This window comes from Girardinichthys multiradiatus, chromosome 5 (assembly GCF_021462225.1).
Source record: "Girardinichthys multiradiatus isolate DD_20200921_A chromosome 5, DD_fGirMul_XY1, whole genome shotgun sequence".
Taxonomy (NCBI): domain Eukaryota; kingdom Metazoa; phylum Chordata; class Actinopteri; order Cyprinodontiformes; family Goodeidae; genus Girardinichthys; species Girardinichthys multiradiatus.
Window position 1 is genome coordinate 35,672,181 of NC_061798.1, and position 19,489 is coordinate 35,691,669.

At 39.7% G+C, this 19,489-nt stretch overlaps 1 protein-coding gene across 2 annotated transcripts in view; it reads right to left on the reverse strand.

Annotated features, from left to right (window-relative positions):
- Positions 1–8,273: 8,273 nt before the first annotated feature.
- LOC124867868 (CD209 antigen-like) overlaps positions 8,274–19,489 on the reverse strand; it is a 29,675-nt gene continuing 18,459 nt past the window's right edge. The window contains exons 9-20 of one of the 2 annotated variants that reach the window (XM_047364539.1): positions 15,163–15,225; positions 14,933–15,001; positions 14,681–14,737; positions 13,960–14,022; positions 13,204–13,272; positions 12,936–12,992; positions 12,593–12,661; positions 11,615–11,671; positions 11,208–11,276; positions 9,797–9,930; positions 9,084–9,169; positions 8,274–8,885 (exon numbers count right to left, since the gene is read on the reverse strand). In XM_047364539.1, the coding sequence (XP_047220495.1) occupies positions 8,744–8,885; positions 9,084–9,169; positions 9,797–9,930; positions 11,208–11,276; positions 11,615–11,671; positions 12,593–12,661; positions 12,936–12,992; positions 13,204–13,272; positions 13,960–14,022; positions 14,681–14,737; positions 14,933–15,001; positions 15,163–15,225 (935 nt within the window). In that variant the 3' untranslated portion in view covers positions 8,274–8,743. Of the gene's footprint in view, positions 8,886–9,083; positions 9,185–9,796; positions 9,931–11,207; positions 11,277–11,614; positions 11,672–12,592; positions 12,662–12,935; positions 12,993–13,203; positions 13,273–13,959; positions 14,023–14,680; positions 14,738–14,932; positions 15,002–15,162; positions 15,226–19,489 lie in introns of both variants that reach the window. The other variant, XM_047364538.1, reaches the window with a different exon arrangement.

Below are 19,489 nucleotides of genomic sequence, written 5' to 3' on the forward strand. Positions count from 1 at the left end.
AGAAGACGAGAACCAGCTGAAGTGAGAACTAAGTCTTTCACTCCAGCTTTCCTTCAAAAGGCCTTAAATAAATCTTTGCCATATTGAGGGAAAACAGGGGCCAGCTCATCTTTTCAACCTTTGTGAAGATGATACATATCTATGCAACAGTGCCAGTGAAAACAGGCATTGTTGAGATCATTTTCAAAGTTGAAAATTATCAAGAACAAACTACAAAGTCTGTGTGGAGAAAAACGGCTCTCTGACCTTCTCTTGCTTGCCATAGAAAAAGACATTCAGATCGACCATAGTGAGGTTATTCAAATCTTCAAAGACATGGCACCAAGGAGAATGCTCCATTAAACCAGGAGAAAGAGAATAATGTTGCTCACCTAAGTCTTTGAGCAAAATACAGTCTAAGTTGAGTCTCTTGTGGTTGAGCTAGTATATCTTTTTTCAAGTTTGTTGTTGGATTTTTTAAATAAAAAATTTTTTATTTTATAAACATGCAGCAATTTAATACTTTGTTATGGTGTTTCCAGTTTGATTGTTTGAGAAACCAACCTGTAGTTTTGGACATTATTAAAAATCTGCATCAGACAACATATGGCTATTAATTTAAAATAGGTATATCTACATGATGTTCAAGCTGTGCCTGTAATAAATCTCATACTACAAAGGTAGCTGACAGAGCCATGTGCTGGCGCTGCACAAGGTGCCCTTAATCTGCACTTGAGCGCCTGCCCCCCCAAATGTCTGTGCACGCCACTGATAACTGAGACATCTTTCTGTCTAGATTAAAATGAAAACAATCTTATATCTATATGTAGGGATTTTCTTTACTTTAAAGAACAGTCAGTGAGAGGCCATAATAAAGGTAAAACCAAAAAATATATTTTTCTTCACATTATGCAGTTTGCTTGTGCCTCAACTTGTGGTTCCTTGCTAAAACAGAAGCTTGGTGCTGAACCTTTTTTACCTTAGTTTTACAGCACAGCAAAGGTTATAGTTTTCAAATATAATCCAGTGACATTTAGCAATTTTGAAATGCCTTAAATTAACCTTTGGAGCTTCCTGTCCATTCAGCTGTCAGTCTAACAAGTCACATTTATTTGACCTTTGTTGACACAACTGATTTAAAAAGCAGAATTCAGCATGTTTTTAATGCAGTCTTATGTTTTCCCCTGTGCCTGTACAGGGTGTGTCAGAAGTGCTTCTGCTTTAGAGTAGAGTAGAGTTTATATTAGATGAACTCTTAACAGCGTTTTGGGTGTTTAAAATTGACTAATATACAGGTCCTTCTCAAAATATTAGCATATTGTGATAAAGTTCATTATTTTCCATAATGTAATGATGAAAATTTAACATTCATATATTTTAGATTCATTGCACACTAACTGAAATATTTCAGGTCTTTTATTGTCTTAATACGGATGATTTTGGCATACAGCTCAGGAAAACCCAAAATTCCTATCTCACAAAATTAGCATATCATTAAAAGGGTCTCTAAACGAGCTATGAACCTAATCATCTGAATCAACGAGTTAACTCTAAACACCTGCAAAAGATTCCTGAGGCCTTTAAAACTCCCAGCCTGGTTCATCACTCAAAACCCCAATCATGGGTAAGACTGCCGACCTGACTGCTGTCCAGAAGGCCACTATAGACACCCTCAAGCAAGAGGGTAAGACACAGAAAGACATTTCTGAACGAATAGGCTGTTCCCAGAGTGCTGTATCAAGGCACCTCAGTGGGAAGTCTGTGGGAGGGAAAAAGTGTGGCAGAAAACGCTGCACAACGAGAAGAGGTGACCGGACCCTGAGGAAGATTGTGGAGAAGGGCCGATTCCAGACTTTGGGGGACCTGCGGAAGCAGTGGACTGAGTCTGGAGTAGAAACATCCAGAGCCACCGTGCACAGGCGTGTGCAGGAAATGGGCTACAGGTGCCGCATTCCCCAGGTCAAGCCACTTTTGAACCAGAAACAGCGGCAGAAGCGCCTGACCTGGGCTACAGAGAAGCAGCACTGGACTGTTGCTCAGTGGTCCAAAGTACTTTTTTCGGATGAAAGCAAATTCTGCATGTCATTCGGAAATCAAGGTGCCAGAGTCTGGAGGAAGACTGGGGAGAAGGAAATGCCAAAATGCCAGAAGTCCAGTGTCAAGTACCCACAGTCAGTGATGGTCTGGGGTGCCGTGTCAGCTGCTGGTGTTGGTCCACTGTGTTTTATCAAGGGCAGGGTCAATGCAGCTAGCTATCAGGAGATTTTGGAGCACTTCATGCTTCCATCTGCTGAAAAGCTTTATGGCGATGAAGATTTCATTTTTCAGCATGACCTGGCACCTGCTCACAGTGCCAAAACCACTGGTAAATGGTTTACTGACCATGGTATCACTGTGCTCAATTGGCCTGCCAACTCTCCTGACCTGAACCCCATAGAGAATCTGTGGGATATTGTGAAGAGAACGTTGAGAGACTCAAGACCCAACACTCTGGATGAGCTAAAGGCCGCTATCGAAGCATCCTGGGCCTCCATAAGACCTCAGCAGTGCCACAGGCAGATTGCCTCCATGCCACGCCGCATTGAAGCAGTCATTTCTGCAAAAGGATTCCCGACCAAGTATTGAGTGCATAACTGTACATGATTATTTGAAGGTTGACGTTTTTTGTATTAAAAACACTTTTCTTTTATTGGTCGGATGAAATATGCTAATTTTGTGAGATAGGAATTTTGGGTTTTCATGAGCTGTATGCCAAAATCATCCGTATTAAGACAATAAAAGACCTGAAATATTTCAGTTAGTGTGCAATGAATCTAAAATATATGAATGTTAAATTTTCATCATTACATTATGGAAAATAATGAACTTTATCACAATATGCTAATATTTTGAGAAGGACCTGTATATTAGTCAATTTTAAACACCCAAAACGCTGTTTTTTAATGGTAAATCATAATATAAAGAACTTTTTTAAACTAAGCAATGATATTTTATGTACAAATCTTTCAACAATTCTCTCCTGTTTATTATTGATTAGTTTAAAACAAGTCATCCATGTCTACACCTCCTTTTGGCTTCATGCACACACTTCGTTTAGTACTGAACTATTTCCGTGTCATCATCAGGATCTGGATCATCTCTTTCCAACAGTTGGTAATCCTGGGACAGCATTGTTCCAACTATGCCTGCAGCCATCTTGGAAATCATTGCTTTGATGCAAGGAATGATAAACATGGTGAAAAGGCAGAACAGCGTTAATATTATAAGAAAAGGAGTCATGATTTTCAATAGCAGTTGCCACCAGGGTCCAGAGGTAAGCCATGAGAACAGGCCTCCCTGTCCCTGGCGTGCATCCTGCTGCATACCTTTCCTTATCTCTTTGAGCTGAGTTAACGGTTCACTCACAGTGTGACCATCTCCGGTTTCATCAGGATGTAGGTGCAACAGGTCTCATTTGGAAGAGCGCCAACTCCCCCACACGGGGCCGTTATCAAAAGCAACACCATCCTGTTTTGCAGTACCACTGTGCAGAGTGCTGTTATTTCCTTGGACATTCCTGTAAGAGCTTTATTAAAGGCATTAACAAATAACCCTAACCTATAATCTATGGTTTCCTGTTGATCTATGTTTAAACCCGTCAGGGACATCTGTTCCCCATATACTATCATGTGGTTTGACGTGAACGAGTTCTCTCTGAATTCTATTTGGAGTGGAAAATTCTTGGCTGATAATAAAAGTATGGTCAGTTACATACACAGACGGCTCGGGAGGGCACCTACTGGGACAGAACCCTTTCCTCCTACACAATGAGGGAACCAACAACCTGCTAATAGTTTGACATATTTAGAGACAGGAGCAGTGACATTTAACTTCTTAAAAATTGTGAAATTACAGGTGTGAAATTTAGTAAAGTTTACTCCCAGTACCAAATGAAAATTCTCACAGTTTCCTTCAAGGCTCTGCCTTATGAAACACATGTCCTCTGGTGTTGGCACTGGTCTGGCCTGGCTGTTAGTTTAGGTTTGCTGGAATAAATAGGAAGTCTGGAGCACACATAACAATGAGAGACATTTCTTTTTTTAGCAATGACTTTCACATATTGATACCATATATTTGTTTCATATACATGTGCTATATCTGTCATGATTTGGGGTTGTTTGGTTTTTGGTTTCGGGTTTTTTCCTTATGGTTTTCACTGTTCAAGTTTTGAATCATGTTTCTGTTTATTTTCCTGGTCATGCTTTTGTTTTGTCGACTTGTTCATGTTTTGTCAAGTTTGGTTTTCGGATCTGGTTATGCTTTTGCTTCATGTTTTTCTAGTTTGTGTTCAAGAGTCTCTGCTTTGCTTCAGTCACGTTTTGTTCTGTTAATTAAGTTTATTCGGTTCACCTGCTTCAAGTTAATCTTTCTACTTGCTCCACCTGGTTTTCACGCCATATAATCACACTTGTTCTGTTAGTCGTTGCGGAGACATTTCTCATGCTCATCTCTTGTTCTCAAACCAAGTCTTGTCTTTTTGATCATGCCATGCCTGTCTTGCCTGCCCGTTTATTTTGTTCCTGCCTCCTGCTGAGTGTGAGTTTTCGTAATTAAACCTTTTTTTCACTTACCATCACGCTGCCTGCTTGTCTGCATTCTGGGGTCCAATATCAAGTAAACCGTGACAATATCTTGATAAAAAATGTCATGGAATCCTTCATCAATCCACCTTTTAACCTTTTTGCTGGGGCTTAGTTCATCAAACTAAATTAATAATGCTGAGGTACAAAAAACAGCTATGATTAATTGCTTCAATAACATTTTTCAAACCTTTTTTTTTTTTTTTTTATTCAGGTGTTATCAGTCAACCACTTACCTTCCCTAAGTGCTAGGAGGGACCTTTAGTTTCTTCACTGCGACTTTGTTGTCAGACTTTGTCACACCCTAGCCGTCGGCAGAAAGTATTGACTGACTCACCTTATACTGTATCCAAGTAGCAGTGGGAGTTGTGAGAACCACCAGTCTCCTTCCTTCACATCTGAGGAGCTCTGTGGGGTGTCAAAAACATCATTTAGTAGATTATTTGCACTTTGTATTTCTCTAGATTTTAATGTTTTTCTCATAATCTGCCAACTTTCTATCTGGTTGTGGGTCTTTTAATTCCTTCTCCAAATCAGGAATGTAATAGGGTCTGGCAAGTATTATTTCAAAAGGTGTTAAACCTCCGTGAGCTGATGGAGTTATTCTCATACTAAGTTTTACTATATCCAAGCATTCAACCCAGTTTCTTTTTGTTTCTTCCATTGATTTTCTTAATTTATTTTTAATTGTGCCATCAGTCCTTTCTACAAGTCCTGCTCTCTGAGAATGATAACTGCAATGTGTTTTTAGATCAATGTTAAAACATTTTCCTAATTCCTGTATTTTATTCACAAATGCGTTTCCATTATCACTATAGATTCTTCTTGGAATTCCAAAGGTTGGTATTATAGTTTTGCACAAAGCTTTTCTACTGTTATTGCGTCAGGTGATTTGCAGGGAAAGATTTCTACCCATTTTGAAAAAGCATCTATTATCACTAAGCAATACTCCCTCCTGATGAGACATGGCTTTGCCCATGGCTCACACTTTTAATCCCTTCACATTTACACTCAGCTAATTTAGCTGGTAACAGTACAGCATCTAATAATTCCAGTAATAACTTTGCATTTTTTCATTGTGCTGCCAATACATATTATGGGAGTTCAAGATGTTAATAAGACCTGTATGGTGTCATGATAGATAGGGTTAAATAAAATTAAATTGGATCTTTCCTACAAACGTTTCTATTTTGCCATTATAAAGTTGCTCTCTTTTAATCATTTGGTTCCATAACAATTTTTTGGGTATTCATCAGCAATATTATAATGGCTCTGAATGTTCTGTCCTAATCTAGCTTTATTTAGACATATCTATTACTTTTATTTATTATTTTAATGCAGTAAGTCGTTATTATATTTAAGAATGAGGTCACATTTTGTTAGTTGCTATTATTTTAATGCTTGGTTTAGTTCTAATAAAAAAAAAGCTCACTCCTCATTGATGAACACAAAAATGAAGGGCATATTATGTCTTAGAATTTTAGTTTGTCTTACCAAGTTTTATAAACACACCGTACAGTTTCAGTCAGCTATAGTTCTTCCCTTTTAATTACACATTGTATGTATTTCAAGTAACTAAAGTTTGTTTCAATTAACTCAAGTTTTCTCCATTTCAGTCCAGTCCAGTAATTCTGCTGAGGTACATTTCATCTTGTGTTAAATTTGAGTCTAATTTGATCATTCTGAACCTTGACTGGAAAAATCATCTGTTAAAATCCTTTTGTTTCACCATAAAGAACTGACCTAATATCATAATACTGGTGAGGATCAAACCTACTCTTGTAGTCTTTAATTATTATCGTGCACTTATACCCTAATTTTTACATAACATGAAACAGACATTCATTTCACAAAAACCTCTTTCTTTCTGCTCTCGGTGGAGGAGGACGCTTTTTCTGTGTCTCCCGCACCCCTCCCATAACTGCCCTGCTTCAGCTCTGTGTCTTGTCTTTCTTTTTGGAGCCTCTTTTTGCATATCTTCCAAATTCTTAGTTATGGATTTGGTCAAACCTGTAGACAAACCTGCTTTTGATTGACAAAACAACATTCAAGCACACAATCACCATTTCAAAGGCTCTACTTCTAGAGAATCATATAAACTTCTGGGGGCCGATTTTGGCCCGCGGACCTTGAGTTTGACACATGCAGGGTAGAGTTACAATCTTCATCAGAGCTCTCAGCTCTGCTGTGTGCAGAAGTTTTATCTTTGTTTTCAGGCAGCTGCATTTCCTGTGTCAAGGTCATTTCACAGAGCTGGAATTTAACTTCTCTCAAAAGTAGAAAAATCAAAAATGCACATAATCCGAGTCAAATATGGAATCATTTCCCTGTAAAATGAATCTTTTGCATTTTATCATGGTGTCGCTGGTAGAATAACACCACAGAATGATTTTTAAAGCACCTGTTTCTCACTAACACTTGGCTACACGATCTTTTTATTCCCTGATCACTCAGCACTATTCTGCCCACTGGGATGGGTGGCGGTTGCCCCCCTTTGTGTTTTCAGTTTTTAGGTAAGCTGAAGGTTCTGCACTGTGCTTTTCAACAGGCCTCACTATTATGGCTATGTTAGTTAAAGGCTGCTCTTGCTGTTTTTTAATTTATCTTTTTGTCTTAATCTGTTTACCAACTGTGTGCACGCAAAGACTGAAAGGTCCCCTTTGAAATTATAATCTTTCTGCCATTTAGCAAGGCTTTTCACTGTATCTGGATCTTTTGAATGCATGAACTTTTCATCTCCCTCCAACAGGGGCTGCTTCTGAACGCATCCACCCACCTTGGAGAAGGTGTATATACTTATTTTTTATTTTAATTAATAGTTCCTAATCAATAACTTTTCCCTATTATCTTATTTATATTCTTATTTAACTACTTATTTTATTTATTTTCTTATTATCTCATTTATTTACAGAACATAAAATATGTATGTGCATCCACCAGCAAACAGAATTTCTCACCGGACCCTCAATTCCTCCCGGAAAACAGGTTTCTAGATGAAAAACCTAGTTTTCATCTGGTTTTTCGCTTAGGGTTCTAATCCCGGAAGTAAAAGAGGTTTTAGACTGTTGCTAGTAACATGCCTAAAAATACAAATCAGAATTCCCTGCAGCACAGGTTCAGTGGAGCGCAACTTTATGTTCACATTGCGAAAGGTTTCGGGTTGTCTCACTGAGAGGGCTGTATGATTCTGCAGACACACTGACATGCACCAACACACAGTCACTTATAGGCCTCAATCACCCAGACTAGGTTTTCTGTATTTTCTTTAAGGATTTACTTCTTTCTAGAGTAAGGATTTTTCTATGGAGTCGGCTGCTTTTGAATCTCCTTAAGGGAAATTACGAGAGCCTCTAAACTCAAGACCCCTATTCCTTTGTGGCTGCTTACGTGCTCCTTAAAGGAGCGACAGGAGCCTCTAAACCTTTAACCAAGTCCTTGGCAGCTGCTTTTGTGTCCCTTTAGGAGGCAACTGGAGTCTCTAAACCTTAGGTAAGATTTATTTATCCTTTTTACTCTTTTTTTTACCGCGGATGCCAGGCCTATCTGCATGCGATTTTCCTATGATTTTCTGGTAATTCGGCTTGAAAGGACCAAAAGAAATGTCAGCGTTAGACACGCTGATAAACTCAGAGAAGGTTTGCAATGAAGACACAAGGGAGAGACAGACCATTCTCTCAGAGGAGCTGCCCTGTGTCACAGCCTTTTATTAAAGAAAGGAAAAAAACATTCATGTTACAGCATTGTGGGTGTGGCTACACACAGTTTCACAAATACAAGTCCTACTGAATAAAACTGGTTTTGTCCAGAGACTGATACAGCCCACACGTCCACATACGGCATTCAGGGACACTAAGATTGGCTGGGGTGCAAACAGACTGCTTCCCAGAACTCCCCTGCACACACACAAGTTCCTGCTCTAAGCAATCATAATTTATGAACAAATCTTCCAACACCCTACTTGTCTCTGCTCCTTATATTAATAATTAATGATCACTCACTGCAGCAATCTTTGTATTTCATAGTTTTTGAAGAGAATGCAAACTATGCAAACAACTGTGTAAATATTATCAACAACTAAAGGTTTGAGTAAATAAAAAATAGTTCTGTTATCTGCATTTGAGAAGTTTTCTACTGTTTGGTATTAATTACTGGATTAGCCTATTTTCACAGATCCAGTTGAGGGAATGGGAGCATAGTTCATCATTCCAGCTTCTTGCTTGAGTAAAAGTCTTTATGTTCCCGCAGTTCTCAGTTGTTTTACCATTTGGCTCGCCGTCACTCCAGTAGCTAAAACAGAAAGAAAAACTGCATCTAAAATGTATTTCTGTGTTTACTTGCTTCTTGAGTGTCAAATATACAATACTAAAACTTAATTTCTTAAATTCCTTTTTTTGTGTAAATGTCACAGTAAAATATTTGCACACTGTGATAAAAAAGCAGAATTTTGAAAAGTAAGTGTTTATTTAGTATAAAGAACAAATTTACCTTGTTGCCAGTGGACTGCCGTCCACCCATTTCCATGTTCCCTCTGTTTCTAAGTCAGTCAGTCCAATCCACATGTACTTTTGCAACTCGTTTGCAAAATTCTTGGAAACAAATATTTAAACAACATTAAAACAACAAGTGGCTTTTGTTGGTACCATTAAGCGCAAAATAATTCACACTGCTGGCAGATTTAAATTTAAAGGTTCATTCAGGCAAAAGGTTTGTTTTTCTTTAGAAATTACACAAGCATTTCAAAAAAACATAACAAAAGAGCGTGCAAAGGTGTGGGTCTGTATTTACATTTTAACAAGATTTCATGTGACAAAGTATTTATCCTCTTTTCAAACATCAGCTGAAAAGCCTGTTTCCATATTTCAGCAATAAAATGTTTCTCATAGTTCTTGACAAACTCTTTGAATGTTTTCACAGCAATTTTCGATGATTAATAATTGGTGATGAATTTCAAGTTATCAGGTTGGAAGGCCTCCTTGCCATCACCCTAATCTTTTGCTTTGTCTCCAGTTTCTCCAACAGTGTCAACGTGGGTCTCTGGCACTGCCACTCCAGAACATTAATATCAATTCCAGTCAAAACAAACATATTGATCAAATAAAAAGATTATATACAATCTAAATCTACCAGGTGTTTGGATAAATGACTTAACTGTACAGGAAAAGACCATAAAGAGGTAACATAAACAAGTAAACACACACCTGTTCTTCTTTGCTGTTGATAATCATCAGGTCTGCACCTTTTGACTGACAAAAGGTTCTACTTTCTTGCCAGGTCTTTTTAATAGAAGAAATGTAGTACACACTGCCGCTAAAAAGCATCCATCCTGGTTGACCTGGTAGGATAAACAAAGAACCTTAAATTATGTAGGAATTCACTCTGTTGTAAGAAAAACTGGTACACTTAGGGTTAGAATAAGATATAAATCATCAGAATACTAGGATGAAGAAAACCACACAGAAAACAATATTCAAAAACTACTTTTACATTCATGAATTAGTAGCAAAGGCTTAGACTCATAGAACAGCACATAGTTCTCAAATTGTATCTTAAAGGTAAAAAAGAACTACTTGCATGACTTTAATAGGGTGTAAACAACTTGATTAACACTATAACCTGTCAAACATAATGGTTTACATGTGACTGTAAATATTTTAATAGACGGAAATGATGAACCGGCCGAAAATACTGATGTGCTCTTGCTATGAATGTCGGGGATGTTAACATCGAACACTGGCAGTAAGTTTGTGCAGAGGACTAATAATTTCAACTTTGCAAAACATTTGTGGTGGTGTGTACATTACATTAGAGTGCTTCCAGTTTCTGGTCATTTTCATACACATTAAACAATTGTGATCTTTGTTTCAATGAAGATCTATGAACATGTTAAGAATACAGTGAGTATGTTTTCATGACTGCATGAACCTCATTTGTTTGAAAGGCTACAGTTCAGTTGTTTTGGCTAAACTTTTGGAGGTAACTTTATCAGTGTATTAACATTTTAATAACCTTTAGATTAATAACCACTATATGCTTCATACGTCTTAGTTTTAATTAGATTTTTATTGTGACTCATTGTTTAGCCTCAGTTTTATTCTCTCTCCTCAGTCATTAAGCAATGTTGTGAATCCAGTAGAGTGAAGACGTTGCCATTCATAATTTTACAATTTGACTTTTTTTTTTTTTACAGCAGACATTTTTTGGCTCATTAGCTCACAAAGCACCCAGGGTAAATGTTAATAACCAATGTCTGTTATGTTGGAGTTGTAAGGAGCCTTAAAGTCTTTTAATTACTGCTGCAAACAAACACAAACCTATGTTATGTTTTTCTTATTGCTAAAAAGGGTGATGATTTAATCCCTGTGGGTTCAATTGCAGAATAATCAGGTGAGAACAGAAACATCACATTAAAGTCTGAATTCTTTGTAATCCGAGACAAAACACAGATGACTTGAAAAAAAAAAAAAAACATTGGTAAAGTTTCAGTGTATGCAAAGACATTATTGTTGTAACATGATTTGTAACTTGTTATATTCATGTTAAGTCATTCAAATGAATTAAAGTGCAAATGAACTTGCTCTTATGAGACCATTGCTGAGGCTTTATACCCACTTATGGTGTTGACCTTTGTCCTTAGCTCATCTCTTTCTTGTGTGATTGTTCTGAACATGGCCTCAATTTCTGAAACATAAAGTTAATTATTCATTCAGCCAGTTTTACACATACACAACATTCAAGCGTTTCCTGAAATGTTCTGAAGGGATAAAATATGAGAATGCAAATAATTGTAGCATTTAATCCCAACTGCAAGTGAAGATATTCCAGACATCTCATATGTAAAATCTCTTTCCAAGGATTCCTAAGTCAGATATGGTAGGAATTTAGCAGCCTGCATAACACATCCTCATGATAATGTGAATAAATTAAGACATTTGAATGAAGTTGGTATAAACATCAGGAAGGAGGGGGAAAACAATACAAGAATGGTTTAAAATAAAGAGTTTTATTCTAATACTTACGTAACTTTGTCTTCATCAAGGTGTCTCTTTCTTCAGTCAAGGAATTCTGTTTGGAGACTGATTTTAAAGAAAAAGTTTTAATTTAATTTTGGCAAATTTTGATTATTTTGATGCACATCTCAGAAGGAAATTTAGATACAGATTTTATAAAACTTTTAACTTTACATATCACCCAAAGTGCTGGACTCATGTACAATTTGGGGTTTTTTATTAATGCTTTTGAACAGGTTTTGTTTTAGGGTCAGCTGGTAATGCAAGACACAATGTCAGTCAACTGGAAAAGCAAGAACTGGGTGGAGAAGTTAAATGTATCATGTTTCTCTTTGATTCACACAGGGTAAAAACTATATATATAGGCCACTAACGTGTGGATAAATGTTCAGAAATTGTAGAAAAACAGTGCTTTTTGTGGCCATTAACCTGTTATAATTATTCAACATTGCCAAAGTTAGAGCCAGTCTGTTCCATTGGTTTTCTTTGTCCATTCCTCAAGGAATTTGTCCTATGATTGGCATCTAACTGTGTCCAAGATTTAAACATATAGTAGACTAGAAGATGCTGGAACACCAGTTGATGTCCACAGTTACGTTTAACCACAACATACATTAAGAGGGTAGTAGAAGGGCTAAGTGACCTAAAACAAAAAACATTTAGTCGGATTTACTGTCCGTGAAATCAACTTTTATACAATGTGTGTAAACATCTGGTTACAACTGGATATATATTTGAGCCTATATGTATAATTTTGACCTTAGGTGGCTTTGTAAAAATCTACTCAGTTCTAAAATGTAACTTGTAACCCAGTTCTTGTGGTAAAAAATACCACTACAGATACAATATGTGTTAAAATTCCCCCAAAAAACAACGGTCTTATCAGTGATGACTATAAATAAACTTCTGACCAGCACAGTTTACATTTTGTGCTTTTCTGAGCATCCAAAGAGCTTCTGATTATTGGAGCTTTATTTTTATACTAACCTAAATCATTCAGCTTCCTGTTGAGTTCATCTTTGTCTTCTCTTAAGGTATTACTATTGGCTTCAATATCTGAAACACAGTTTTAATCATTTTTATAAAAGCAGGCAGAAACAGATGTTAGGTGGCACAGAACATCATAATATTTATGGAGAACAACCAAGAAATCCAAAGCGAATATAGATTTCTTCTGCAAGTTATAAGTTGGCAGCAAAATCTAAATCCCCCAGGAACTAAAAAGGAGCTTGATGGCAAAAGCAGAATGGATATTTTTGGGGGTGGGGGAATGGGGTGAACCATTATATTTATACACAACCAAATTTAATATATTAATCATTGCACTCACCTGAGTTCATCTGTTTTAAATCATCCCTCTCTTTAGTCATAGAGGTAAGCTGTGAAGCTGTCATTTTGACAGGAAAGATTATTGGTGATATTTGTGAGTAACAGTGACAGTTACAGTGATAATCCAAATAAAAAATACAAAATCACATTTAACATTTAAATTGTTTGTTTTAAAATTTTGCATTTTTTTAATAGAATTTTTGGACTACCTTAAGTTACTTCTGAAAATAAATACACATCTTAAGTGACCTATGTCCTCTCATACATACTAAAAACATTCAGCTCCCTCATCAGCTCATCTCTCGCTCCAGTCACATTTTTGTGACTGGACTCGATATCTGAAAGAGAATACAGTTAATTGAATTTTGATCCATGGAGCAAATGATTTATGGCACAAATTAATTCCTTACTACGGTGATGCATTTGGATAACTGATTAGCATGTCCTCTGACTTATGCCTGGTTCACACAGGAAGATTTAAAAATTGACGTTTGATTTTCAAAACCTAAGAGACCCCACCAATGACAATTAAAAAAATCGTATATATACTAGGTTTGGTCCTACAGTGTGTGGTGTCCAGCCACACAATAAGCACAACACACCGAACATGAACAGATTTCAGACGAGAAATCTTGCAAACCCTTTCAAGATCAAACGTGAGTTCAGAGTAATTCCCCTTTGTCACTTTGCTTTTTGATTGGCTGCATGTCAGATTAATAGGGTGCATGCTCGTTTGTCATCGAGGAAAATCCCACACGGTAGCATATCGGGCACAGACAATCCAACATGTTAAATATCCCTGATTTGAGGTCAGAGTGGTCCCGATGTCCTTCCGAGCAGATGAGATCACTCTTAACAAACCACACACGACAGGAATATCTCATATGTTCATCTTAAGAGCCATCACGATGATTGGGTCAGAAATATGTATAAAAATCGTGCTGTGTGAACAAGGCATTAGCCCAGGAACTTGTACTCTCCCCTCTGAATATTAGTGCGGTGAATGTATTGGATATCATACTTACTTTTGATAGTTCTGATCAGATTTTCACTCTCTTCAGTCAGATTTTTCAGACTTGCCTCAATACCTGAATAGAGGTTTGTTAGTTTGTGACATCCACACTACAAAACACAATTCCCTATTCCATACTTGACTATCTATAAAGTAAATACCTGATTACCATAGTTTATTAAACATAAAAACAGTAGCACAAATAACGCCACATGATCATAAATATTCAGCTAATTCATATTTCTTGATATTCCTTTCACATTTTATATATTTTATTGTCTTATTGCTGAATAAATATTTCTTTAAATTACTCATGAATTCTAGAATTGCGCCGCTCGAGGTGGCAGCAGGTTGGAGTAGCTCTGTTACTTTTGATTCTGATTTATTCTTTTTTGGGAACTATTCCTCTTGTACAGTTGATTCTTTTTTTGACGACTGTCCACTCCGGTGTCGGATGCTGTGCAGCTTGGAAGATCTTTCTTAATACTTTCTATTTTTGGACATTTGTTATGATGCATTGTAATTTACAACAGAGTGTCTTCAGTCAGAGGCTTCTTCAGATCTGCTGTAAGACGGAGCGCTACAGGAGATCCTTCCTGCCCACACCCATCAGCATCTACAACGGCTCTTTGAGGAAACCTTCATAATATGAGCTACAACAACATTTAATTTCCCTTTGGGATTAATAAAGTATTTTTGAATTGAATTGAATTGAATTGAATGAGTGAGCTTACCAAAGTTAATCTTCTTCAACTCGTCTCTCTCGTTAGTCAGGGAACTAAGATGTGAAGCTTTTATTCGCGTCATTTCCAGTAATTATGATGCGCGCACACACACACACACACACACACACACACACACACACACACACACACACACACACACACACACACACACACACACACACACAATGTTTACAAAAATATCAGGTTAGTTCTTGACTTGTACACTTTTCTCTAACAGGTTGTTGTCTTTTAAGTACCTACCAAGGTTACTGAGGTCCTTCCTCAGCTCATCTCTCTCTTCAGTCAGGTTTTTGTTATTGGCACTAATAACTGAAAATAAAGCTCATAATAATTATGATTTCAAATTTTGCACTATTAAAAAAGCACTATGTTGCTTCTTTCCAGATTAGTTACTTGCGTTGCTGATGTGACTCCTATTTATTTTCAGTTTGGAGAATCTGTGTTTTGATTGTTTACACTAACACACTTACCATTGATGGTTCTGATCAGCATTTCTCCCACATCTGTCAGGTTTTCCAGACTTGCCTGAGTAACTAGACAGATGTTTAACAAAATTACCAACTTTTGCCAGTTTATTCCATATCATACACTTACAGAAATATTTGACAATAACACATATATAACCACTGTCGTTCCCCACGTGGGCGTTGAAGTCCCCCAGCAGAATAATGGAGTCCCCGGGAGGGGCACTATCCAGCACCTCCGACAGGGACGCCAAGAAGGCAGGGTACTCTGCACTACCACTCGGCCCGTAGGCTGAAATGATAGTCAGAGACCTCTCCCCAACCCGAAGGCGCAGGGATACAACCCTCTCATCCACTGGGGTAAACCCCAACACGAGACGGCTGAGCTGGGGGGCAACAAGCAAACCCACACCAGCCCGCCGCCTCTCCCCGTGGGCCACTCCAGAGTAAAAGAGAGTCCAACCCCTCTCAAGGAGATGGGTTCCAGAGCCCACGCTGTGCGTGGAGGCGAGCCCGACTATTTCTAGTCGATATCTCTCGACCTCCCGCACAAGCTCAGGCTCCTTCCCCCCCAGCGAGGTGACATTCCACGCCCCTAGAGCCAGCCTAAGCATCCGGGGATCAGGCCGTTGAGGTCTCCACCTTCGTCCGCCACCCAATCCTCTTTGCACCGGTCCCTCACGGTTCCCCTTGCAGGTGGTGGGCCCACTGGGGGATGGCCTCGCGTCTCTCGTTTGGGCTTGGCCCGGCCGGGTCCCGCGAGGAGCAACCCGGCCACCAGGCGCTCTCCGACGAGTCCCGACCCCAGGCCTGGCTCCAGGGTGGGACCCCGGCTCCGCCGTACCGGGCGACGTCACGTGCCTCGATATTGTGTTCTTCATGAGGGGTTCTTGAACCATTCTTTGTCTGACCCATCACCTAGAACCTGTTTGCCATGGGAGACCCTATCCAGACCTCAAGTGTCTGGATGTTGTAGGGCTGTCATGGTTGACACGCCTCTTCAACATTGCGTGGCGGTCGGGGACAGTGCCTCTGGACTGGCAGACTGGGGTGGTGGTCCCCCTTTATAAGAAGGGGGACCGGAGGGTGTGTTCCAACTACAGGGGGATCACACTCCTCAGCCTCCCTGGTAAGGCCTACGCCAGGGTATTGGAGAGGAGAGTCCGACCGATAGTCGAACCTCGGCTTCAGGAGGAACAGTGTGGTTTTCGTCCCAGCCGTGGAACACTGGACCAGCTCTATACCCTCTACAGGGTGCTCGAGGGTTCATGGGAGTTTGCCCAACCGGTTCACATGTGTTTTGTGGACTTGGAGAAGGCATTCGACTGTGTCCCTCGTGATGCCCTGTGGGGGGTGCTCCAGGAGTATGGAATGGCCCTTTATTAGGGGCCATCCGGTCCCTGTACGAGCGGAGCAGGGGTTTGGTCCACATTGCCGGCACTGAGTCAGACCTGTTCCCAGTGCATGTTGGACTCCGGCAGGGCTGCCCTTTGTCGCCGGTCCTGTTCATAACTTTTATGGACAGGATTTCTAGACGCAGCCAAGGGCCGGAGGGGGTCTGGTTTGGGGATCAGTGGATTTCGTCTCTTCTTTTTGCGGATGACGTGGTCCTGCTGGCCCCCTCTAGCCAAGACCTACAGCATGCGCTGTGGCGGTTCGCAGCCGAGTGTGAAGCGGCTGGGATGAGGATCAGCTCCTCCAAGTCCGAGGCCATGGTACTCGACCGGAAAAGGGTGGCTTGTCCTCTTCAAGTTGGAGGGGAGTTCCTGCCTCAAGTGGAGGAATTTAAGTATCTCAGGGTCTTGTTCACGAGTGAGGGAAGAATGGAGCGGGAGATTGACAGACGGATCGGTGCAGCTGCCACAGTAATGGGGGCGTTGTGCCGGTCCATTGTGGTGAAGAGAGAGCTTAGCCGAAAAGCAAAGCTCTCAATTTACTGGTCGGTCTACGTTCCTACCCTCACCTATGGCCATGAACTTTGGGTCATGACCGAAAGAACGAGATCACGGATACAAGCGGCTGAAATGAGCTTCCTCCGTAGGGTGGCCGGGCGCTCCCTTAGAGATAGGGTGAGGAGCTCGGCCATCCGGGAGGAGCTCGGAGTAGAGCCACTGCTCCTCCACATCGAGAGGAGCTAGTTGAGGTGGCTCGGGCATCTATACCGGATGCCTCCTGGACGCCTTCCTCGGGAGGTGTTCCAGGCACGTCCCACCGGGAGGAGGCCCAGGGGACGGCCCAGGACACGCTGGAGGGACTATGTCTCTCGGCTGGCCTGGGAACGCCTTGGGCTCCCCCTGGAGGAGCTGGAGGAGGTGTCTGGAGAGAGGGACGTCTGGGCGTCTCTGCTGAGTCTGCTGCCCCCGCGACCCGGTCCTGGATAAGCGGAAGACGACGAACGAACGAACGAACATATATAACCAAATTAAACTAAATTATCATTTCTGGTAATTTTTGGACTAAACTGCAGTTTGTAAAAAAGGAGAAATAAATGCAGAACACATGGATGAAGTTTTTGTTTATAGCTTGCCTCAAAGCAGAAAATATTTTGCTGTTATATAACTAAAAGACTTTGACCAACACATTTAATGTTCTTATTTGACAGAAACATTTAAGCTCCCTTCAAATTAAAACTTCACATCAACATCAAAAGTCAGCCAGATCATAGATGGTTTCTGCAAGCCCTTGATGAGGTCCTCTGGAGAGCATCAAGATTGCAGTAAGCTCCCCATTATTGAAGACTGAGCATTCGGTGACTGGTTGTTAGGTATTATTTAGTCAACTCAGAGGTAAGAACGATACAGTCATAGTTACTTGTGACAAGGGTAGCCCACTTTGCAGTGAAACTACAAAGTTTTGACACCCTATCTCTTTATTTATATACACAGTTCAACAGACAGTTCAGACAGGGTGTATGTGTGTGAGACGGAAAGGAGGCTGGTTCACACAGAGATAACAATGATCTCACACACACAGGGAGGAAGGCATAGTGCAGGTGCCTTGCAACCCAAGGTTTTTACATGAGTGATAACAAGTCCTCACACCCATCCAACAGTCCCTCCTTTTATCACAAGTAAAAACATTTAATATAAAAACGAGTAAGAAAAATACTTTGTATGAGCGAAAACCCACGGACGGTAAACAGATTATATTTTGTGGGAAATACTCATACGGCCCCGCCGCCCTCGGCGACCATTAAAAGTTAAATGTTGATTAATACTTGAAATCATAAAAATAAAATAATGATACTTGAAATCATAAAAATAAAATAATGATACTTGAAATCATAAAAATAAAAGAATGATACTGGAAATCATAAAAATAAAAGAATAATACTTGAAATCATAAAAATAAAAGAATAATACTTGAAATCATAAAAATAAAAGAATAATACTTGAAATCATAAAAATAAAAGAATAATACTTGAAATCATAAAAATAAAAGAATAATACTTAATTAATGAAAACAGTGAAACATAATAAAGGAATTTCAAAATCTGCCCTGTTTATGTCATCATTGTACTTTTTCTCATTTCACTTAAGCAACAACTTCTTTCGATTTTCTGCTGTAAGGTTATTTTATGAAATACAATGTATGAGTACACTCAGGCTTTTGATGTGATTTATTTACAACATGTCATCATAATCGTCCCCTTCATTTTCGTGCATTTCTACCTGGTTCAGTGTTGCATATGCCACCATGAACAATACCAGAAATTCTGTAGGAATGGATGTGCGTCATGTTCTTCCGTCAGTGTTCTGAGATGGGTCCCGTCTGATGTCCATCTCTTCTGGTTCGGTATCACCTCCTGTGGATTCTGCTTTAGATAGAGAAAGAGTCCTGCTACCAGAATTAAGCTCAGGCTTATCAGTCCTGTCCACATGTTACAGAGAGCCATTTTATAATTGGGCGCAGATCAGCTGTTTTCTTCACCGGTTTGAGACGCTGGGCCATCTTTGAACCCGGACTTCCTCTGCTACCCCGTCGGTTGATCTGGCTCCTGTAATGGCAAAACTGGCTTACAGTGGCTTTTATGGATCCAGGAAGGCCTCTCTGCTATTTTCAGAGCTGTGGGCGTTGTCAGGAGTATTTGAAACGGCCCTTTCCACCAAGGAGTGCTCCAATCCTTCCGGTGGAGTGTCTTAATCAGGACCAGGTCTTCAGGCCTCATTCTGTGGGATAGGAGCAGAGATTATCGGCAGACCACTGGACATTTGTTCTTCTTTTGTCTGCAACATTTTATTCATCCACTCAGCTAATGAAGGTTCCTGTTGTGCTTTCTCTATTTCATTCATGTCAGAGGGCAGAGAAAACGGTCTGCCATGTACTATTTCTT